At 42.7% G+C, this 24,952-nt stretch overlaps 1 protein-coding gene and 1 long non-coding RNA gene across 3 annotated transcripts; both read left to right on the top strand.

The window, feature by feature from the left end:
- The first annotated feature begins 8,344 nt into the window (after positions 1-8,344).
- LOC128746800 (uncharacterized) lies at positions 8,345-9,429 on the top strand. The gene is made up of 3 exons (XR_008412591.1): positions 8,345-8,380; positions 8,936-9,110; positions 9,183-9,429. It is a non-coding gene; the product is annotated as an uncharacterized LOC128746800 (long non-coding RNA).
- A 4,621-nt stretch (positions 9,430-14,050) lies between these two features.
- On the top strand, positions 14,051-23,800 carry si:ch211-105c13.3 (uncharacterized protein LOC325758 homolog). 2 transcript variants are annotated; one of them, XM_053844170.1, is made up of 3 exons: positions 14,051-14,203; positions 23,218-23,339; positions 23,403-23,800. In XM_053844170.1, the coding sequence occupies exons 2-3, from the start codon at positions 23,220-23,222 to the stop codon at positions 23,556-23,558; spliced, it is 276 nt and encodes a 91-aa protein (XP_053700145.1). In that variant the 5' UTR covers positions 14,051-14,203; positions 23,218-23,219; the 3' UTR covers positions 23,559-23,800. The 2 variants fall into 2 exon arrangements, with proteins under 2 accessions (XP_053700145.1, XP_053700143.1); XM_053844168.1 differs by lacking the exon at positions 14,051-14,203 and adding an exon at positions 14,221-14,395.
- Positions 23,801-24,952: the final 1,152 nt, after the last annotated feature.

Below are 24,952 nucleotides of genomic sequence, written 5' to 3'. Positions count from 1 at the left end.
AATAAATCCAAACATTTTTTTAGTTTTTCAGCTAAATAGAAAACATTTGTACGACAGGTGACAAAATAGCTTGTTTTAAGTACTAATGTTTACTGAGTTAGAGTAGTTTAAACTATGTGAACTACGAGTTATCTAAACGCATTCCACGCTGATTTTAATAAAACAGGGTTCCTGCCCTCTTTATTGTGAGACGGGGCGTGTTCACCTCCTCACAGTCTTCAAATCAGAGACCTCCTTCCTTTGAGCCTGCTGCCATAGTTGCACCCGCCTTCCCTGCCACCAGGCAGCCACAAGCTTGAGGACGAATGTAGCACTGCTAGGTTTAGCACGGCTGCTGTGATAAGAAGCTGCTTTCATTGTTTAAGCAGCGAATGTGCTTCAAAGGGATAAAGTGGAAAGGGATCAGTGTTGATGCTGTCATTCATGCACGGAACCAGGTTTTGGGAACTAAACCGTTTGTGAGCTTACAATGTTTCTGATGGGATTAAAAAATGGTATTAACTGTGCGAAGCGGGATAATAAATCAGGTATTCCTTCATGGTTGTCACTCGTGTTTTATTATATCGTGACTTATAAGACTATTTTGACGGGCAATACATTTGAGTGACGTTAAGTCGTGCATCATATTCCTGAGTCATGCTCCTCTGGCGGTCGAGTCCTGTCCTCCTGTTCCCAGAGGACGACAAACAGACCATGCAAGGCTGCCCAAGTGGAGTCGGCCCAGAGAGTCTACCCGCTGGACAAGATGACTCGCTTGTTTGGGATGGTGGGGAGATACTAGGAGTAGAGCTTCCACTCACTAACAAACTGCTGGAGGAGGATTTTTCAACCTCCATGGTGAACAATGCACTGACTTGTCTTCGAGTGCCCCATGACGGCTCACCACTGGGCCCTCTTTTTGTCAGAGTTGGAAGCACCGCTGAGTATCCGTGCGCCCCCTAGAGCATTCACTGGGATCCCACCACACCCAGGGTCTCCCACTGCTGGGTGATACTTTGGCGTTTTGTCTGGATCCCTAAGCTACACTCTGGACGAGACGGACCACCTGAGGATGCAGTGCCTCGACCGAGCCTACTCCTACACGTTCCGCATACAGAACCTGGCTAGCAACACGGCTCTGCGGTCGATTTACAAGGCTTAGTACAAGAGTGTGGGAAGCGAGGAGGAGACCATGGCGCCGGCCTTCCACAATATGCCGATGGCCGCCTCCATGGACGGAACTTGGATTCGCATGCATACCCAGATGGCTGTGCAGGACGGGGTTGAAGGAGCCAGATAGACGGACCCTCGTTGGGGCGTCCATCACCGACGATACCCTGTTTGGGTACTTTCTTTCTTTTTACTCAACTTTCTGGAGAAGCTGGAGGCCAAGAAGACTTCCTCGCAACTCCACCAGCACTTCCAGCCAAAGCAGCAAGCCCCATCGACGGCTACCCAACCCAGCACCAGACCCAAGGAGACGTTGGGCAGGAAGGAGGTCATGGTTGAGAGACCCCAGCTCCAGCAGCGGTCCATGTCGTTGGCGTCGACCTCTGTCACTCTCGGTGTTTGAAAAACCAGGAACACACACACGAACACTGCATCACGATCGTTCAGAATGCTGACGGTGGGGCAGGTTCTCGAGTGTGTCAGGCCAGATGCGTATTTTCATGTTCCCAGCCTTGTTCCCATCACAGACGTTATCTGAGATTCACAGTAGGGGGGCGATCATTTTCAATACAACCGACTAGCATTCAGGTATTGGTTGGTTTCAAGGAAGTAATAAGAGGTTACACACAGATGATACGTGAGGAGCAAACGGACATCGCATGATGGTAAGGTCAGACAACTCCACAACAGTGGCCGTCAAGGGGGCGGCCATATTTTGACGTGGTCTTCCTGAGGTATGGTCTTTGTTCTTTCAGGCCATGCTGGAAGGGAACTTATCCTAGTGGCCTTCGGCATAGTTTTTGGGTTACCTTATGTAACCATAGTTCTATAAATATGTGCGTAGACCTCTAACTGGCTGTCCAACCAGGCCTGCTTCTAAAAGGCAGAGGTGTCTCATACCGAGGCCAGTGCCTCGATGTTTTTTGTTGGTTTTTTTGTTCAGATTTTGGAGTCGGCACATTTTGGGAGGCTGTCGGTTATTCCAAATATAAATATTCCGTTTCCAAAAAACTACTGAGTTAGAAGTCGTAATGTGTTACAGTACTCTTTAGTAAAAAAAAAAAAAAAAACATTTCTGCTCATGGTTGCGTACAGATTCGGATACATACAGAGCCTTCTGTCCCTGCTCTGCTTTTATTTCATGCGTATTTCTGCACTTTTCAACAAAGCTTACAGATATAGAGCAAACAAAGCAGTACCACCAGAAACCGTGGGGGCAGTGTTGCTGTTACTACCTGATATGTAGCTCTACTGAGACAAGAATAAGACATAACCCTGGTGGAAATTCTCTGCTTCTAGTTGCAGTATATTTAAGAGACTTGCCGACCACCACGACTTACAAATGCTGCCTCTGTTTTCCTCTTCCTCCACAGTTGCCATGTTGGTTTTGGAGTTTGTCATAAATGATTGACTTTGGTCTGCACCCCAGTTGGATATATTGGTGAACAGCAATACCAACCATAGAACACATGGAGGCATGTGATCACTCGGTGTTGGTAACATTGTTTGGAACAGACGTTTATGTATGTAAAGAAAGCATAACTAGAGCTTATTATGTTACTAGGCAGGAGGCAGTGAATAGAGGGTTTTCACAGCGCGTCATCACCGTGTCATCCGACCCGGAAGCTGCCATGTTGGAGATACCGTCAGACCTGCCGTCAGTGACGTATTCTGATATCATCAATTACCTGTTTTTTTTCGCCTATTCCACAAACCGCCGAGGACCTGAACTGTCACCGGAGTTTGGAGGCGTATCACCAGATGGTGTGCGGACGCGTCAGGGAACTGTTATACCGAGTAACCGCAGACATTTGCACCTTATATGAGAATGTGACGCATTTAAATATTTTGCCATTTCATTTTGAGTTTGTGTGCTATTTTTGTTTGTGCTCAAGTATTTTTTTGTGTGTGTGAGACATTCTGAAAACTGTGTGGAGTGGCATCAATCAATATGTCCTGATCAAACTTTGGTGTATTCTCTTCCACAGCAATATAATGCAAATTAATATTCTTTAGGCTATACTTGTTTGCAAAATATTCGGATGTTATCCACAGTTTTGCCGCAAACGTCCTGGTTCAGCTTCACAAAGCACAAAGCGCTTTCTTTCACCCGACAACTTCTGGCATTGTTCTCCTTGATTTGTCATAACTTTCGGAAGTCGCTAAAATTCCAAATGTTTTTCACGATCGGAATGATTCGTACAATCCAAAACACGACCGTAATTCACAATTTAGTCAAGGAAACGCTGCAGAATCGCATTCAGTAACGCTCTGTGCTGAGCAGTGATTATCTCCAACATGGCTCCAGACTGCCAAAACACCTATGTTTCAGTTCTGTGTTGCCACAAGTTCAAGGTGGTGGAAAGAAAGAACAAATTTCATCTTGCACTTACTGACCAACCAAAGGGCCATTAAAGAAACACACTGACAAAAAGTGACAATACAGACAATACAATACAGACACTGCAAGTCCTAACCTTGTGAGACCAAGTGGGAGTCTGGAGACTTTGTCAATGTGTATATCACTCCTTCCTTCTGGTTTAACTGACTGCATGTCAGTTAAACCTGGTGCTTCCTGGTTTTCAGCATGATGACTTTGGAGAGATACCTTGGCATTAGAGGCTGTTTTGGTCAACCTAAATGGAATTTCAACCAGTATTCAGATCTCTATATATCCAGAGTCTTTTCTAGTGTTGAACTAGAAAAGTTCTAAAAGATATACAAGTAGTGACGAGACAAGACTGGGCTTAACTTGGTCGGATGATGACTTGATGTGGAGAGCAAGACAGGACGAAGACCTGACAAGATGGAACTTAACTAGACTGTTTCTTGACTTGTATACTTGACGGGTCAAGACCAGACAATAACTTGACTAGATAATACGCGACTGAACCAGACTTGACTTTGACTTGACTAAACGTGAGAAGAGTCCTAACCCTGGGAGACCAATAGGGAGTCTGGAAACCTTGAAAGAGAGAGCGTGCCAGCAGGGGGGGAGGGTGCTCAGAAAGGAGACGGTTTGTCGCCAGCTAAACATGCACCTGTGACTATCTGCCTGTCAGCATTCAAACCTCCTTGCCCACACGGTATTTAATTTCATTTAACAACTGTCAGGTGTTCTTCCGCGATTTTCTATTTTTATTTTTTAATTAAACTTATCATGGAACTGAAATGAGAGTGACTCACGAATGCTGGCACACATGTGTTATCTTTGGAATTCCAAAACAGCATTGTTTCAGTCCTGTTTTGCCTCATACAAGTTGAAGGTGGTGGCACGGAAATAGTTTGTGCTAGTACAGGTTTGTACCATGCACTGGAGATGGTGATGAAAACCCAGCTGTGGGATTTAAGAAAGACATGTCGATGAAATTATAAATATACACGTTGCAGTTACTGTCCAACAGAAGTAGAATTGAAAAAATACATGCACAAAAAGTGACTTTTGGAAATAAAAAGTTTCACAAGGACGATGCTTGTGGAAAGAATTGAATGAGAATAGAACTAGCACAGTTGAATTAAAGTTTTTTTCTTTTAGTTCCTCCAGTGCCCAGCACACTCATGGGCCTCCCAGACACTGTTCTGAGAGGTGTACTGTTTTCCCTCCTTGTAAATCTCACATTTGATGAGGGACCACAGGTTCTCTATGGGGTTCAGATCAGGTGAAGAAGGAGACCATGTCATTAGTTTTTCTTCTTTTAGGCCCTTTCTTGACAGCCATGCTGTGGAGTACTTGGATACGTGTGATGGAGAGTTGTCCTGCATGAAAATCAAGTTTTTCTGGAAGGATGCTGACTTCTTCCTGTGCCACTGCTTGAAGAAGGTGTCTTCCAGAAACTGGCAGTAGGACAGGGAGTTCAGCTTGACTCCATCCTCAACCCGAAAAGGCCCCACAAGCTCACCAGCCCATACCAGTACCCCACCTCCTCCTTGCTGGCGTCTGAGTGTCTCTCTGCCCTTTACCGATCCAGCCACGGGCCCGTCCATCTGGCCCATGGAGACTCACTCTCATTTCATCAGTCCATAAAACCTTGGAAAAGTCCGTCTTGAGATATTTCTTGGCCCAGTCTTGACGTGTCAGCTTGTGTGTCTTGTTCAGTGGTGGTTGTTTTTCAGCCTTTCTTACCTTGGCCATGTCTCTGAGGATTGCCCACCTGGTGCTCTTGGGCACGCCAGTGATATAAGTCGCACCTTGGCAGCTTTTCTCAGTTCATGGGCAGTTATTTTGTGCCCTGGTTTTTCCCCCACACGCATCGTGCGACCCTGTTGACTATTTTGAATGAAATGTTTGATTGTTCGATGATCACGCTTCAGAAGCTTGGCAATTTTAAGAGTGCTGCATCCCTCTCACTATTTTTGACTTTTCAGAGCCTGTCAAGTCTCTCTTCTGACCCATTTTGCCAAAGGAAAGGAAGTTGCCTAATAGTTATGCACACCTGATATAGGGTGTTGATGTCATTCGACCACCCCCCTACACTCACTACAGAGAGGGTAGTGGGCTTTCGAGCCTATACAGCTTGGAGTAAGACACCGTGCAAGAAGAGGATGATGTGGTCAAAATACTCATTTGCCTCATCATTCTGCACTCCCTGTAAAAGCACCACAGTTGACAGAGCAGGGTTGTTGATCTGTTTGAGGCCACCAATTGGATCCTGCCTGAGCTGTTCCACTTGTTCACTGCATTCAAACTTTCTGGCACTGGCAACATGGGTTTGTCTTCATAACTGCTAAGCCCTTCTTTGCTATTCTTTTTAATTAAGTTCATTGTAGAACAGCAAAATGTTGAGAATGTTGTGCCTCATACAAGTTGAAGGTGTTGCCATCGGGGTGGTATGTGCTTGTACTGGTTTGTACCACATACTAGAGAGGGTTATGAAAACCCAGCTGCGGGGTTTGAGACAGACATGAAAGTGAATGCTGCAGTTACTGTTGTGGAGAAGTGTCGTCAATACACACTCACAAAACAGTTTTTTTGTGTGTGTGTATAACCTATACCTTGAAATGTAGTACCTCCCAGTGTTTTATTAGGATCCTTGGCTTGTTGGTTGGTTGCTACAAACACAGCAAATGGCCTTGTCATTTAGTTTGATATTTCAAAGTGATTCGAATTAAAATTCTACTTGAAAATAAATCTACAATAGGCTGATGATAGGTGCAAGCTGGCAACCTCCTAAACCACAGGGATGCGACGTCTACGTGTCTTAGCTTAGTCTGAATGGCACTTCTGTTTGGCAACCCCTGACTTTAACTCGTGTTTGGGGGTGAATAATGAAACTAGGGTTTACTTTTTCACATTCTACTCAAGTAAATTATATCATTTTTTTTTATAGATTTGTCATGGCTTGTCTAGGATGTGGAACCAGTTGCTGGATTGGTGCAGGTTTACAGAAGACTCGGGAGAGCAAGGATACATTTACAATGTATTAATATAAATAATATAAACACAAAGACGAACAGGAACGGTCAACCAAGGGCGTCAATCACCGAACGCGGAGCGAGGAAACACGAACAGGGGCAGGGAGAAACCTGAAACAGAAAACAGGCGATTAATAAGAAGCTCACGAGGCCCAAGTAACAAAAAGTGTTCAGTGGTGGATCTTAATCACACACACACACACACACAAGGAAAAACTGTCACGCGGGGAAACAAAAAAAATGAGTCTAATCAAAACACTCACTTACCGTGAGGACGCGAAGCAACCATCTGGTGGCACGAACTGGGACCGAGGTGATGAAATTCATGTGAGGTTGATCCGCAAATGAATCCCGCTTGGGAAGCAGGAAACAAAGAGGAAAATGGAAACGAACAGGCAACAACAAAATAAAAGCACGAGAGAAAACATGGAACATGACAATTTGGATCTACATAGAATCCATTCAATGTGTTCTTATGATCCAAGGAGGGGTACAGGGGGTAGCACTTGAAGGAAAGTAGGGAGCACAGATTTATGCAACTCCTGTCCTGTCTCCTTATTTTTTGTGCAAACAAATGGAAATTTCTTTGTTCCTACCAAGATTTGCTGCAACTGCACAGTTTTATAAATGGGGCGCCAGGTCATACCCTACTCCCTGCCATGAACCATTTCTGTCACAGATGAAGACATGCTCTCAGCGCCTTCTTTCTTTGATGTGACATCTCCGTCTCACTTCAATCACAGCACCATGACGTAAACACACTGGTTGCACCGACATTCAAAACATGCTAAAAAAAAGTCACAACTTTTACATGCAGAGTTGCTCTCTAACTTGCGAAAACAATCCTTTACGTGCCCTCTGCTTTGCACTTAATTTGTGTGTGTACATCGGCTCACCATTTCACCACACGTCAGCCTAAAACACCTTGTGACTGGCGGCTGAATATATACACGCCATGTGAAATAGTTGCTACGAATTGAAGACAAGGAAAGGAGCCATTGCGTCAAGTGAGTTATGCTCATTTCTTCTGTTCTTCACATGCTTCAATCACACAAAAATAGTCTTATATTGATATTGAGTCAAGCTCTTAATGAATTCAGACACACAAGAAGTCAAGACCAAATTGGCGCTCTTATGTTTAATTCATTTATATCTGGTGTCAATAAATACAAGGGATCCTCTGAAAATTTTCAGAGAAAAATGCCCCAAAGGTTTCTTTTAGTACGCAGCTGAGAAAGGATGTGTCAAAACTTTGCTTCTTGATGAGCTGCTTTCTATTTCTGTATGCTGTATTTCTTCTGCACAAAGGCACGGATCATGGCAGCGGTGAAAGAGGGTAGTAGTGATAGATGTGGCAATGCCAGCTGATCCCAACACCAGGAAGAAGGTTGACAAGTAGCAAGGATTGAAAGAACATCTGGAACAGATGTGAAAGATCAACGTTGCCATAGTCCCTGTGGTAACATAAGCACTTGGGGGCAGTGAATAACTTTATTCCTCCTGCCTTAAGCTCTCCTTTACATTCTTCGAGCCAAAAATCTTTTTCTCTTTTTCACTTCCACCTCTCTCTTCCATACATCCTAAGAGCCGTTTTGAAATGTTCTACTGAAAATGAACTGATAAAAATGCCATATATATCCATCACGTATGGCGGGTGCTTGATAAACAATAAATTAGCAAAAGAGAAATACTCTCACTTTCTGAAGTGCCAAGCCCTCTTGCTTTTGGGAAGGGAGGGTGCGGCACCATACATAAGTGATGTGCTCTCTGAGAGTGAAGTTGCTCCGAACTGAAGACAAGGGAAACAACATCGCATCAAGTGAGTGAGCTCTCTTCATTTCTCCTTCTGATCTTTGTCTGATTCAATCCAGAAAAAAACAGCCCTACCACTCAATTGAAAAATAAAATAGACATGTTAAAAAATATTGGATTCAAAACAGATGGTTACTCTGCTAGGTTTCGAAAATGCTTCAACACTCGAGCAGAAATGTGTTATATTTGCTTCATTTAAGGCTGCTTTAAATAAATCAAAACAATATCTATGTTGCTTATTAGAAAGAATTCCCCTGATGTTACTGTCATCTATAAATGCTCTGGTTCAAACTGACAAGAGAGCGTCCTGTATTATCATGTGAAGGACTACGTTTAACCTGTGTTAAAGGCAGTGTCTGTTTGTTCTGGGTGTTGGCTGTTCAACTGGCTGGCACTGTTTCTTTGTTGGCAACAAATATCAAATTGCGTAAAATGACACAACGCCAGGCTTACTCCGCTGTCAGTAACAAACGTTGTCACAAGAGGCATTTCAAATAAAGCCTACATCTCAGCGAGAGTTGGAATGACAACAACCAAAGTTTGACCACCCTTCTACTTTCAGGATGGATGGTGGACGGTGCATCTACAGCCGAATGGAGATGACTGTGGCTTCGATGGTCTCAATCTTCCATCAGTATGCCACAAAGGAAGTTGGAGAGGGAGTGGAAGTAAAATGCATGATGAAAACAGATGATTTCTCTCAATTGATGAAGAATGAGTTCCCCCATGTAGCTAAAGTAAGAATACATCAATATTTCACTTTTAAGTATCACATATGAAGCCTAATGCATGACCTGTTTGTGCTGCAGCTTGCTGAGAACCAAGATTTTATGGAGAACATGTTGAAGTCCTTTGATATAGACCAAAACCACCACATGGATTTCATTGAGTTTTTAAATTTGGTGGGTAAAATAGCAATGGAGGGCAATGAAACCTGGGCGAGAATTCGATGGGAACACCAGAAGTAAATGTGAAGGCAATCCCGGTGCACTTCACTCCACCCTGGACGTCCTGCGCGACAGAAACACTGATGATTGAAACATTCATTTGTTTTCATTTCATGTGAGTGTTGTAATAAAACCAGGTACCTTTCATGAACTTGAGTGAGTCGATGTTTTTGTTGGGGAAGAGAATGCTGGGCAGAAATGGTCCTCATTTGGACCTCTTGAATGGAGGTGCAAACAGGGTGAATTTGTAATAATGCAGACATGGCTGCAGTGATTGCAGAGAGACAGTAATTTATTTCCAGGTACATTTGTCTTCGATGTTTTGACAACATTTCCTGTTCTTCACAGGGCTGGACATCAGCCAGCAGAGGGATGCATGTGGCCCTCTTATTTACAAAGACCCTCGTCTGACTCTGTGTATTCATTGATGCAACAGAAAATAAAATATTAATGTCATGCAGATCCTTACAAACCATGCTGGTACAACATCATTGATCAGAAATGATAATTATAATAAAAGTAATTATACATGGCGCGCACACACATACACACACACACACACACACACACACACACACACACAACAAAGCAATTAGATAATAGATAAACCACATGTCAATCTCTATTTAGGATGAATTTCAAACAAGAAACACTGACATCTAGTGGATGAATGGCGTCATGTCATGAGTCGACTTGCATGCTGGGAAAAAAATTGTATCCAATACCCAAAGGTTATCTATTGCTACTTACCCAGAAGTGTAATAAAAACTTTTCCTTCATGCGTTTTCGAAGGGAAACAAAGACCGCTATGGCTAACCCTTGAAATACTGTTGTTAGCAGTCGTAATCTGTGTTTGGTTGTCTATAGGAAGACACAGTAGCACATGCTCCCCAAACCGGAAGTTAGATATCCTGCTTTCAAAACTTCCACGTAAGGACCTACACTGTGCAACGGCCATCTGTGGTCACAAGCTCTCACCGGCGCTGTGTCCGAACACAGCAAGTGATTGAGAGCCTGCATTATTAAAGCTCACATGCAGAAAGAGAACTTGTTTGAAATAACTGATACTGTATGCATAGACTTTCATCACAGCCTTACAACCTATGACCATATAGATGGTGTTATTCCCGTACACAGCCTTCCTGACATGCTAGCACAAGGCTAACACATCTCTCCTACCCAACGTAAAACTCACACAAATGAAGCTTTTGTCATGTCACACTCCTTGTGCCTGTTCAAACCAGCTCTCCAAGTCTTACCACATTGTATCATCGCGACAAATCAAATCTACATTTATCTTTTAACAAGTTGCATCTCTTTCCAACTGCTGTTTCATGATCCTAATTTTACCTTATTTTTCCAAGTCCATGCTCCTATTCCTTTTTCATCTCAGACACAAGCTGACTTCTTGGTCAGAAAACTTAACTAGCTACCTCTACCAGTTGAAAAATTGTTCCGAACACCAATGTTTCAGGGAAAGACCAAAATGCTAATTTGATTTTCATGTGAAAAGAACTGCAACATCAATGCTGCACAGAGCGTGTCAAGGCTGTATGCTGTATTTCTTCTGCACAAAGGCACGGATCATGGCAGCGGTGAAAGAGGGTAGTAGTGATAGATGTGGCAATGCCAGCTGATCCCAACACCAGGAAGAAGGTTGACAAGTAGCAAGGATTGAAAGAACATCTGGAACAGATGTGAAAGATCAACGTTGCCATAGTCCCTGTGGTAACATAAGCACTTGGGGGCAGTGAATAACTTTATTCCTCCTGCCTTAAGCTCTCCTTTACATTCTTCAAGCCAAAAATCTTTTTCTCTTTTTCACTTCCACCTCTCTCTTCCATACATCCTAAGAGCCGTTTTGAAATGTTCTACTGAAAATGAACTGATAAAAATGCCATATATATCCATCACGTATGGCGGGTGCTTGATAAACAATAAATTAGCAAAAGAGAAATACTCTCACTTTCTGAAGTGCCAAGCCCTCTTGCTTTTGGGAAGGGAGGGTGCGGCACCATACATAAGTGATGTGCTCTCTGAGAGTGAAGTTGCTCCGAACTGAAGACAAGGGAAACAACATCGCATCAAGTGAGTGAGCTCTCTTCATTTCTCCTTCTGATCTTTGTCTGATTCAATCCAGAAAAAAACAGCCCTACCATTCAATTGAAAAATAAAATAGACATGTTAAAAAATATTGGATTCAAAACAGATGGTTACTCTGCTAGGTTTCGAAAATGCTTCATTCAGATGCCCAACAAACTAAATATTAGGCAGGGAACACTCAAGCAGTAATGTGTTATATTTGCTTCATTTAAGGCTGTTTTAAATAAATCAAAACAATATCTATGTTGCTTATTAGAAAGAATTCCCCTGATGTTACTGTCATCTATAAATGCTCTGATTCAAACTGACAAGAGAGCGTCCTGTATTATCATGTGAAGGACTACGTTTAACCTGTGTTAAAGGCAGTGTCTGTTTGTTCTGGGTGTTGGCTGTTCAACTGGCTGGCACTGTTTCTTTGTTGGCAACAAATATCAAATTGCGTAAAATGACACAACGCCAGGCTTACTCCGCTGTCAGTAACAAACGTTGGTGCAAGAGGCATTTCAAATAAAGCCTACATCTCAGCGAGAGTTGGAATGACAACAACCAAAGTCTGACCACCCTTCTACTTTCAGGATGGATTTCAGCAAAATGGATCTGTCTGTGGTGAAGCAAATCTTCGACAAGTATGCCAGCAAGGATGGCGATCGAACCACACTGACTAAACGTGAGCTCAAAGACTTGTTGAAGACCGAGTTCGCCCGTGCATTTCAGGTAAGAATACACCTTTATTTCACAAGTATCACATATGAAGCCTAATGCATGACCTGTTTGTGCTGCAGCCTGCTGAGAACCAAGATGGTTTGCAGAACATTATGCAATCCTTGGATGAAAACAAAGACTCCCGGGTGGATTTCAAAGAGTTTTGTGCTTTGATGGCCTCTTTCGCCAATGCATGCAATGAAGTCTGGAATCCGTCACCCAGCCCACAGTAAATGTGAAGGCAATCCCGATGCACTTCACTCCACCCTGGACGTCCTGCACGACAGAAACACTGATGATTGAAACATTCCACATTTGTTTTCATTTCATGTGAGTGTTGTAATAAATATACCTTTCATGAACTTGAGTGAGTCGATGTTTTTGTTGGGGAAGAGAATGCTGGGCAGGAATGGTCCTCATTTGGACCTCTTGAATGGAGGTGCAAACAGGGTGAATTTGTAATAATGCAGACATGGCTGCAGTGATTGCAGAGAGACAGTAATTTATTTCCAGGTACATTTGTCTTCGATGTTTTGACAACATTTCCTGTTCTTAACAGGGCTGGACATCAGCCAGCAGAGGGATGCATGTGGCCCTCTTATTTACAAAGACCCTCGTCTGACTCTGTGTATTCATTGATGCAACAGAAAATAAAATATTAATGTCATGCAGATCCTTACAAACCATGCCATCATTGATCAGAAATAACACACGTCAATCTCTATTTAGGATGAATTTCAAACAAGAAACACTGACATCTAGTGGATGAATGCCGTCATGTCATGAGTCGACTTGCATGCTGGGAAATAATTGTACCCAATACCCAAAGGTTATCTATTGGTACTTACCCGGAAGTTAATAAAAGGTTTTTCTTCATGCGTTTTCGGGGGAAACAAAAACCGCTATGGCTAACCCTTGAAATACTGTTGTTGTTGGCAGTAGTAATATCTGCTTGGTTGTTTATAGGAAGACACAATAAAGATTTAGTGTGACTGTCTGTTCTGGATTGGTCCTCATTGATGCACATTTATACTGCACTTTCTACCTTTGTGTCACCCACTCTTCCTCTTCTGTACAATTCAGTGATGACTGCAGGTACAATGTTGTAGTAAAATGATCACTTCATATCGTCTGCTGATGCCAGTCTATGCGCTCCGTCAGTATGATGCCCTGTGATGCACTGAGGTTGATGCCCCTTGGCTCCCTCTCTCTCCCTGCGTAGTTCCCTCTCCTCCACCTGACTGTCCTCGTCTTCCTCTCGAGTCCCACCTGTCCTCCTCATGTCCTTCACTGACCACCTATCTCTTCTCCTACATCTGCTCTCATCCAACGCTGTCGTTCATCAGTCCTCACTTCTCCTGCGTTTCTTTGACTTTGAAACAGTTGATCAGTAATTGTGTTTTCATCCTATTAAAGCACAATGTACAGCCTTGTGGATTCTGAGTGGATCTCAATATTCTGTCTCATGATGTGCTAATTTAAACTCAAGTTGATCTGGTCTTGACATAAAGTCTAAAGTTAGACTGAAAAATGTGCGCACAATGATGAACTCCACTGTGTGTGTGTGAGAATCGATTCGTCATGTCTGAATAGGAGCATTCATGCTGCACACACACACGTTTGTACCACCGGCTTTGTGAGGACCTCCCATTGCCATCATGCTTTCCTCAAGCTCAACCTAAAATAATAGCTGGCCTTAACCATGACTCTTAAACACTTAAACCCATTATAATAACCGAGTTATTTTTGAAGTTAAGACGCTTGGACTTGTGGGTTATTAGAAATGGTTCTGCAAAGAAGGTTCTAAAAGAATATGCATGCGCACTGACAAACGCAAGTTTTGTCGATGCGTCATAATGAAATAAACAAATAAATACTATAAAGTGTCAGTTCTGACAAACAGAGGCAGTAGGGTGTGGTGATCGTGCTTGTGAGCCTGCGCGTCCACGTCAGCGCGCACTTGTTCCACATGTAGTTCCAGAATAATAACGTTGATAACTGTGCCAAGTAACGACAAACGCATCGGTGAAGAACAAGAGACGAGCGGAGCCGGGCTACAGCTGAGGGAGTTGGTGAAAGTGAGTCTCTCCCCGCATTCTTCTCTCCAGCACACGCCCTGTCACCGTGAAAAAAAAAAACTTGGCTGGGGCAACAAGTTAAATCACGGAAAAGATATGTGCTAGTGCTTCATCTAGCTCAAGACTGAGGAGGAGGAACAAGGAGAGCCGCAGTCGAACCACACTCTTGTCCTACGCCCTGCGTCTTTCACAGTGAGTCTGAGATTTTATCGCGGTATTTTCTAGATTCCTTCTTCTGGCCGGTTGGTTTTCTCTCGGAGCGTCTCTGTTGTCATCGCCGCGTGGATCATGTTCTCCTCGGTAAACTAACCCCAATCCCCTTTACACTTTCAGGGACACCCGAGCGCTCGTTACTTATTCATGTCCGTGTGTCAGTTGTGCCTCTGGTTCTGCTACAAATTGTCAGGATTAGTTGTTCTGGATCTGCGGACGAACCTCTGATGCCAGCTCCGTTACGTACTGCTATGGAAAAACAGGGCGTTTGTTGTGGGACTGGTATTTTAATTTTCATCTCCAATACATGTATATGACTCCAAAGCTAAGGAGTAGAACCAGCAACCACTGGCAGGTAACACGGAGGGAGTTTCAGCCAGAGCAAACAGCGTGATCAGGGTGGAGACGAGGCCCAGACGCGGAGACTTGCGTAAAAACGCACATCGGAACCGCACTGCAAACCCAATTCTAGTCACACGCCATTTAAATTCAGCCCACGTTTAGATCGCTGCAAGCTTTAAACATAACTCTAAACATATTGCAAATATAACAACGGCCAGTAAACAGTCAGTGAAACTAAAAAATGATAATAAAAACAGAAAAGTGCAGTCTAATATTGAGTTACTGCTGCCACCATATGACAAGTTCATGTCACCTTTGTTATATAAATAGAACAAAGAGTGAACCTGAAGTAAGTCTTCATAAAATCATTGCATTTTTTAATTAAGACACTTTTCCATTCTTGTGTGGGAAAAGTATACTGTCCATGAGTCTCTGCAACTGTAATATGCTGATGTGTTAAAATAAACTTTACAGTCTGCCCTTGAAGCATCACCTCAAAAGCCACTACAGTCATACTAGTCATCCTCTGAGTCTTGGGGACCAAATCTGAGGTAGACAGACAGACAGACAGACAGACAGACAGACAGACAGATAGATAGATAGATAAATAGATAGACAGACAGAGATAGATAGATAGATAGATAGATAGACAGATAGACAGACAGAGATAGATAGATAGATAGATAGACAGATAGACAGAGATAGATAGATAGATAGACAGATAGACAGATAGATAGATAGATAGATAGATAGATAGATAGATAGATAGATAGATAGATAGATAGATAGATAGATAGATAGACAGATAGATAGGAGGAAAGAACAAAGTAACATTGGGAGTTCAAAGCATTAGCTTAATGGCCATCATGTCAACACTCAGCTGAAGTTTATAATGCGTTTAGTCAACATGCCTGTTAACTCTTCCAGCCGCTCTTGGAGTGGTCTTGTTTGATCTCGTTTTGTTCCAAATCTCCCACATGTGAGAGTCAGGTTGCCTCATCCACATTCAGGGTGTTGGCCGTCAACTGGTTTGTACTTGTTGTGCTGCTCATAGTAGCGCTGCCTTCCCCTGGGAAAAACTAACTTCAACAAAATGTGGATTTTATTGAGCTTCTCATTCAGTCTTAATTGTCTTATTTATGATACGGAATTGTATTAAGTTCTTAAAGGAAACTTCCAAAAGTATTTGAGCTGGAGAGTTGTTGTCTTTCAAATACCAACAAATCAGTCATGGAAATCTGACTCACAGGCTTTTTGAAAAAAAAAAAAAAAGGGTTTGACTTCTAGTGTTCATTGTTGAACAGCTTGCTCAATACAAGTGGGACGTTGCTCTGTGCTCAATCCGTTGGATAAACGTGCGTCTGAGAAAGAGGGGTAGAAGTTAAACAATAGAAGGGGCGTGGCAGAGTAGTAGAAAACTATTGACTCTCCCGATACTATAGCACGGGAGAATTAAGACACATACAGAGCAGATCCCAACAAAAGAAATGTTATGTTATGCAGTGTTATTTACCGCAAGGACTTATAGCTCTATAATTATTCTGGCACAAACCCCGGGCCTGGGTTCAAATCCTACTCATGACACCATTTGTGAGGACAGGAATATCACGGATATTTCGTAAATAAGTAGCAGGAGGAAGGTCTGTCACTACATCACCTGAAGAAGAGCCATTCACTGTACTTAGACTTGCATGTCTATGATGCTCACCCTGGCTCAACACTTAAGCCGAAATAACCCTGCTGTTGGTTCAACACATGGAGTCAGGAATCCATGTGGAATGTGTTGAAATAGTGTGGTTCATAATGGACTAAATTGATCGCCTAACAGAATTACCATGGATGACATAGTCTGACCATGATATTCAAGACTATTCATTAGATTCAATCCTCTGACTTTAACCGTTGCAGTGCATTATGGAACTTTAAGGCCTTTTTAAATGGTGCACTCTTTTATGTATTTAAAGGCCATTTAGAACAGTGTGCAAAATGTCCTTGTTTCCAAGTGAACATTGCTGTGACTTTTGCCTTGTGACAAGGAACTGGATTTAATTTTAGAGACCATTTTGAAACACCGCCTCAACACATCTACAATGAAACTCTTCCTCAGTCTTAATCGAGTGGCTTAAAGTGTACTGTATATATAAAGTGTATTGTATATACAGTATATATCTATATACAATTGCTGCATCCATGTGTGGCATGTCTGCGGCTCATGACACATGTGGAGGTTTGACACTCACCTAAACTGGCGACGATAATTTATCATTAAACACACCAGTCTTGTGACATGTCATGCTACACTGTTGAAGCGTCAGATGATTTCCACGAAGAGAGAATCTGCCTCACAACAGCTCTTTTGTTCCGAACTTTCCCATGACAAACGGAAGCGGCCATCGCTTTTTATATGACGCTTTTAACGTTATTAGCGATGACTCTTCAGCCAAGCTCAGGTCATGTCAGAACAGGACTCGGCTGGTTGTATAACTCTGGAAATGGTTGCTGCCTGTGTACTGACACACTTTAATCGGAGCTATGAACTTTGTAGAGCTCAGGCAAATGTTAGGGAAGTTTAATTAGTAACCCTGCTCATTGATACTCAAGTAACAATCCAAGGGAAGAGAAAAAGCTCCGACATTCACTCGTCTTGAGTCATCATGACCACAAGCTTCCTGTCAGAAGTTCAGCCTGTGGAAACCCACACAGCTGAGCTTAAATCCTTCATGTTAGCTTAAGAAAATGAAGCTAATGAAAAGACAGATCCTTTAAATGTATAATGAATTTGCTGTGTTTGAGAGGCAAACATTGCTCAGCTTGAGGTGTGGCCGGCTTTTCTATGATGGTAGCTCCTGTTGCAGACGAGAAAACGCAGCGCCACTTATTCTGAATTCTTCACGAACTCCTTTAACTGTCACTGGTTCGATTCGGTGACCTTTTCCTTTCACCATTAATCCATAAAGTTCTGGACCACAGATAAGAGATGGCTTGCTTGTAAAATGCAAATGAAGGTGAACAGAAAGGACAATGGAGGCAGCCGTTGAAGAGCAACAAGTCCAATTTATTTTCTCCAAGACTTACACAATGTGGGGCATCTGGAAGAAATAAAATAGGATCTAGCACAGTGGAAAAGTGTTAAAGACCAGTGTGTACCGCAGCGCTTTAGAGACAAGGCGGTAAACCTTTACGACAACAGCTCACCATAATTTTTCGTGAATTCCGATAAATTCACAGAAAAAAACCTGAGTTGAACAATTTGTGGCAAACGTTTATTTTCCGCAACAAATCAAGCAAGAACTTGAGTTAGACGTATATCAAGAACTGCTTGTTGAGTCCACGTAGATGCTAAGATGGCTTGCGTGTTCCGCTACATAACTAATGTGAAGCTCTCAACATGGCTCCTCAAAAAATTTGCCCCCATATTGCAATTTTTTGCCGACCTCCAGATGATCTTGTCCTAACTGAAGCTCAAACAAAGTAGCTTTTACCTCCTTGTTTTTACTGTGGAAATCGCCAACCCCCCCGACCCATAGAGCTTGCCTTAATGACGTTACGCACCTTCTTAAATTGGGATCCGAATAAAGGGCTGCTGCTTTATTTGTTTTGTTTATTTTGCTGCCTGTCGACCTGCTGTCAGGGCCTCCTAAAATAAATTATATATAATATACTTCTGTGCATCAGTTACAGCACACATTTACTCTTTATATCCTTCTTTCTTAATTTTACTTATTATTCTTTTCATCACAGAGTTATAAAGTTCTGGGTATAATTTCTATATATTGTTTTACTTGCTGTTATATACTCTGTTTACTCTGTTTCTGTATTCTTTGCTGGCTCTTATTTTTTGTCAGTTCTTGTCACACATTTTGACAAATGTTTATTTGCTGAAGACAGGAATGAGGAATGGGGCCAAGAATTTTGTTCTTGTTGATAGAAAAGAAAAATATTTGAAAGTATGTCTGCATTGTATGCTAATGTTCTAATAAAATATATTATTTATATTTTTTAAAAAGTCGTTTTTGTGTTGCTTTCTCCCAATTCAAGCTATTTTTAGGTGAAATATTGATATCAATTTCTTTAGTCATGTGAAGAGTAAACATGTAGATCACAGGGGTTTCACTGAAGTACTGACTTTTTCCCCACATTTTTTACTTTTTTTTATGTTGTCTCTCTCATGCACTGAATCACTGAAACATTTTAGCCCTCAAATTTTACTGACAGAAGGTGTTCTTGCACTTTATGTTTTTAAGTTTACTTGCTAATCTGAGATTAGTGTGGTCGTAATGAACTCTTAACAGTGTTAACGTAATTTATGGTCCGGCTCATTCGCGAAATCTGACACAGAAGCCTTGGCCAACAGATTCAGTGGGACACAATGGGAGGAAATTTATTTTCAGTAGGTCATGACAGAACTGAAGTTGAGCACAAGCTCTGGACTTGTGAGTTCAGCTACCATCAGTTCCTTGTTACAATACCATTTGAATGGAAAGCGTCCAACTGAACGCACTGCTTCTATGGCACCAGGTCAATACAATTCACAATAGCAACAAAAGTTGCTGTTAAAGAGAGAATGATGAGTCAATGCCACAGAAAAAAAGTGTTTGATTGCACCTAGAGATGCAAAACGGACCTGCCAGCAACGAAAGCTGAAATATTGGATTCTAAAATGTATTATTAATTTGATAAAACGGAGGACAGAAATAGCAAAATATGGGTTGAAAAAAAACAATCTAATGTTCTTGAGTCGACCACTGTCCTTTTCTGAATGTTTTCTGAATGGTTACTTTAGTGCTCATTTAAGAGCAGCAGCTTTGGTCTTCACTACTGACCACTGACTCCATGAGAGCCAGTGGCCTGAGTCGAATACAGTTGGTGCCATTTGTGTGGGTCTCTTTAGGTGTGGAAGCTAACTGACGCTGTGGTGTCATTTCAGAAACAGCCACGTTGTGCTTTGTTCACTCCAGTAGGTGTCGAGCCAATTCCAGTAGCTTGTGAAATAATAATGGACATGTTGCTGATGACAGATGCTCACTTGTATGAGGGATGAAAACCGCGTGGCGTAACGTGGTGTGTGCTGGCACGGAGCATGAAACTGGACCCAGGCTTTTGGTGCGTGGACACTAGTGCATTCAGCTCTCACTGGCCCGGTAATTAGGTTAATGCAGTGCAAGTCCTAATTGGTGTGCTGCTGCTTTTGGTATGTGTGTGTGTCATTCCTGCTGTATCGCTCCGTCCATCTGCAAAGCCTTTGTCAGTGCATAGTGAGCATTCAGGTGTGACATTTGTGTCAGATGGGAGATTTACCAGCGTCTCCAGTTACCCCACAACACGGCCCCAGGCACCCATCCGTCACCATTACCCACTGCTGCCGGCAGTTTCCGATCCTCGCAGTCCTGCTGTAGGCCACGCCCATTTTGTAGTGACAGTTATCCACTCAATTTCGGGGGGTTGAAACAGAAAACAATGGAATTGGACCAAGTCGTAGCTAACCACCTTACAAAGCTCATCCCATCATCTCGCATGAAGACTATTGCTTACATTCTACAAACAATATTTCTGGAGTTCCCCAAAAGGCCATGTGCCTGTTGTTCCAACCCTCATTCCTTCGGTTGAATGGTTTCATTTGCAAATCCCACGGGTACAAGTGGAAGCATTTGTTTTGCATACCCAACATTTTTAGCATGGTAGAAGAAGAAGAAGGCAGTGAGCCACATGACAAGAGGAAGCTGCCATCGTCTTTGCCTGAACTGTTCTCTTCTCGACTTTACACTTCAAATTTGTATAACTTCATAAGGTCCAGCTTGAATGCCTCTTGCGCAAACTATCACGCGACAAGACAAGTCTTATTCCTTTTCTCATCGGCCTCCTCCACGTGAACCCATCTTGGCCTTCTCCCCTTGTCACACTCATCCTCTCTCCGATGTGGTTATGTCTCATCTTGCCCTTCCTTGTCACTCCCAATGAAGCCCTGAGCATGGTCCACTCTGACTCTTCTCCAGCTTCTCCGTTCACCATGATATTATTAGCTGAGGATTAATGCACGACAAGAAGTTACAGCAGTGTTTTTTTTCCTTCAAATTTCAAAACCAAAATGCCATCTAATTCTGGAATAAGTCATATACAAGTAGCATCCAACTTATGACCGGGATGGGTTCCGACCAACCGGTCGTAAGTCGGATGCCATTCAAAAAAATACGCGAGGGTTATAGGTGCTACTGTAGTGGTAGATGGCTGTGTGAGAGTGAGATGCCGGGATACTGTGCTGCTGTAACTGCCGTACGCGTTGCCTGCCTGCTACGTGCTGCGGTGCCAGACATTGAATTAAAAAAAAAAAAAAAGCATCTGATGGCCGTGGACGTAAGTACGGGTGGACGTAAGTCGAGCAGGTCATAAGTCGGATGTTACTTTGTTATTAAACAGATAACAGAACCTGACTCCCAGTCAATATTAAGGTGTATTACAGTAGCAGGTTTTTGAATGAGTCATTTGCAGGTCACTACAGTTGCGTGGGCACTTTCCCCTCCATGAATGGATGTATTCTTGTCGTAGGTTAAATATTCCTTGTTTACTGGATGTGAAAATATACTATCCAATTCAGAGTTGCTGCGGTTACATGGACCGCTGTAATAGGAATAAGTGCTGCGTGTTAACACGTCTTTTGGGATAAAATGACCCCATTCGTCTCGAGGAGGGATCGCTTTCTATGTTCTGATCGTCTCTCAGCGCTCAGGCAGAGTCCCAGTGCATATTCAGCACGGGGGAGTCTCTTTAATCGCCGATCAGAATAGGTTGGTTCTGAACAAAATGTCATTTTGAACAATTTCAATTTCTGTAATTTTGTTTCCAAGAGACATGTTTAAAATATAATAAAATAAAAAGTTAAAGTGGATGACATTTGAGGGGCAAAAATAAGAAGACCACAGTGAAAAGGGGTCATTTTGGGGGACACAAAACAAAAAAGTAAGAAAATAAATGGAATTGCATGTATCTTTTTAAAACAAAAAAGCAGTATAGCCGTGAATATTATTTTTTAAATGTGGGGTTTATATATAAAGAACAGATGAGATATTTGTTTTACTTTAATAACCTAACTTTGGTTGACTGGATGCCTGATGGAAGCTGCATACATGATGTCACTAACCCTATAAGTGATGATGAAGGAACGGGGCTGTCATTCCTCCGCTCCTCTGCCTGATCCTCGAAACCTCTTTGTCCTGCTGAGGATGCACAGCCATGACCTGTGGTGTTTTCCGTCAGTGTCAGGACAGCAAGCGGACTGTGGGGAGTAACTTGAAGCAGCAGTGGCCTGCTGGCGATCAGGTGTCTATCATCAAAGATCACTCCCATTGTTGTTTACCTCAGACACTCTCCTCCTTCCCAAACATCCATCACTCCATCTCTTTCGCTCTGTTTACCTGAGGAAGCCTTGCTCGCCGCCACACCCCTCTTAAAGAAATGGGGTGACTTATTAAAGTGTGCCGGCTTATGTAGGCTCTCATTCATCCACCTAGTTGTACTGTAAAATACCATAAAAATACCAAAAATAAAAGTAAAAATACCATATGTAAACCTTCTTCAGGGCATGTCCTACTGGGAGGAGCAGCTGGAGGCATTATATCTCTCAGCGGCCTGCAGCACCTCTGTGCTTCCCCAGAGCTGGAAGAGGTATCTTCTGCCCCCTGAATTCCTCTGGCCACAGGCCTGTTAAACGTTTTCCACAGTAGCACACAAATATCAATACAATCATTTTGTGAAGCAAGATGCAGATGGTCATTCAGTAGTGGAGTGAGGGTGACCTTTAAACTTTGCATGCTGTTTTGTGTGCTTTGTGGCACTAGCATCCCCACTTCATTCTTCCATGATTTCTCATACTGTATCCATCTTTAAGTATGTATTGTTTATTCACATAGTCATGTATAAACTCGCGCTAAATTGCCGACAGCCAGGCAATGACAGTGTACATCTGACATTACACATTCATGAGTAGATGAATATACATTTTCAAAACTATATTAACAGAGAAAAGATGAATAAATGATGTCCTCACACCAGATTCAAAAAAGAATTGAATGGAAGGAAACAGTTCTTCTGTTTACAGAGCTTCAGTTGGAAAGATTGTTTATCTGTGCTGGCTTGGGTTCTCCCCTGGCACTCTGCTTTCCTCCCTCAGTCCTTGAGTTTCCATCCCGCACTGAGACCTGACCAGGGTATTCTTCAACCATTTTAGCTGACAGCTGCAGGTGGGGATGAGTGGCGGAAAATGATGCCACTTCCATCATAAGCTAGCACAATATGGGGATGGAGATCTTCAGCCAGCCTGAAGCAGGATCCACACCAGTGGCTAAATTAGATCCATTCATGCACTCGGTACTGAAAATAACTGCCAAGCTCAGGTGTTATCAAAGGTTCTGCAGAACACATGCGTGGATGAGATATTTTAAATCTATTTGTTTCTTGTGTTGCAGAGATGGAGTCAGCAATCCAAACCATTGTGACCACCTTTGTGACTTCTGCCAGAGGAAAAGAGTCCCTAGACAAAAAAGCTGCCCAGAAATTGGTTCAGAAGCATTTCAGCGGATTGATGGAGGTAGGAGCCGACCATCCATGTTCTAGGAAAGCAGCACACTTGAATATCCTTTTCTTCGTACAGGACACAAACTGCTCCTCTGCTGTGAAGGAGATGCTGAGCGGTCTTGATGAAAACACTGATGGAAAGATCAACTTCCCCGAGTACATGAAGTTGGTGGGCCACATCGCCAAGTCCCTCAGCGAGAGGCAGGCTGCAGGCGAGCAAGCAGCTGCTTAACTGCTGTGCTGCCTAGCTAAACCCTGAAGTTCCACAGACGATCAAACCTACGTGCATTTTCAATATTCCTTCAGCTATTATTTCCATCCGCTAGCACTCAATTTAATCAATGACCTTAGTATCTACCATTCTCGACATTGTGCTCCATCCAACCATGTCGCCGTCACATTGAAGGATTCTGGGCTGCTCCTTTCATAACAGAGTGTTTTTCAAAACGTAATAAAAGAACCCATCAATGGAAACTCTCGCGTGTGGCTTTTATTTGTGCCTTCATCCGATGGTCTAAATATAGCAGGGACATCCTTTAGGTGTGTGGATCACCGCAACTGGATCCTGACATGCAGTATACTCTTCCTTTGTGTCCCATCCTCCACTCTGCAACATTATATGCTCGCACATATGGTGCATACAGTACACAGGCACAGGCAACGAGACAAACACGCTTGTAATGATTTAAACATAAATGTCAGGACAACGGGGATGGACGCTGTTGCATTAAAGTTAATGTAACACGCAAATACACATGAGCAAGATGAGTCGTCCTCTTCACACTCTACAGTAAGGAGGCCGCAGTCATGTACAAGTCGCATCTGATGCCTCAAAAACTTTCCTTTATATAAGGTGTGTGACCCAGGCCTAGAGTGGAAATAGAGACCAGCTTTGGGGAGTGAATGAACATGTCATACAGGTGAGCTGAGAAGAAGCCATTTGTTGCTTCTGGGCCCCTGCGAGGAGACACTGGAGACTTTGTTTTGTTCAACTAGCCCTCAAAATGTAGACCAGTTAATGCTCCATCTGATGTCTAACCTTCTTAACCTCTTCCGTAGCCAGTGTTTGAGATGCCTTCACTGGCTGGATTGAGTGTGTTATTCCTGGGATGGAGGTGCAACCAGATTAAAAAATGCCAAAATTCGTATTCAATTGAGTCCAGAAACACTTTCCCAAATAGGATATAAGGAAGATTATGGACCATTATGCACACTTGAATTGAAGCTGTGCTGTTTACGCCACAGAAATGCTGTGAATTCTATTTACCGGCTTAAAAGTCATGATGATGATACATAACATCACTTCTGAAGTGAAGTTTGGAAACAGGGTCCAGCATTGAGACAGATGATGGAAACAAACTCAGCAATGTTTCAAACACACTAGCTATAAAATCAGATTTGTCACATCAAACCAATTAAATTACAAGTGTTTTATTCACATTCATGCTCTCAATTCACTGGTTTCACCAGTGTGTTTTCCCGACATGCACTTCGGTGGTCGGATGTGAAGAAGCATGTTTGCCCGTAAACATGGATATATTAGCCTCAGTGTTTAAAGCTGCAAGGTTCAGAGTGTGTGAAAAAACTACCGAGTCATAGTCAGGAAATTACGGCACTTATTTTGTC

Source organism: Synchiropus splendidus, chromosome 15 (assembly GCF_027744825.2).
Source record: "Synchiropus splendidus isolate RoL2022-P1 chromosome 15, RoL_Sspl_1.0, whole genome shotgun sequence".
Classification (NCBI taxonomy): Eukaryota; Metazoa; Chordata; class Actinopteri; order Syngnathiformes; family Callionymidae; genus Synchiropus; species Synchiropus splendidus.
Note: the sequence above shows the minus strand (reverse complement) of the source record. Positions and strands in the feature narration are given on the sequence as shown.

Coding starts and splice junctions, on each gene's coding strand:
- si:ch211-105c13.3 (XM_053844170.1), top strand. CDS start 23,220: ATGGAGTCAGCAATCCAAACCATTGTGACCACCTTTGTGACTTCTGCC. Junction 23,340..23,402: donor ATTTCAGCGGATTGATGGAG/GTAGGAGCCGAC, acceptor TTCTTCGTACAG/GACACAAACTGCTCCTCTGC.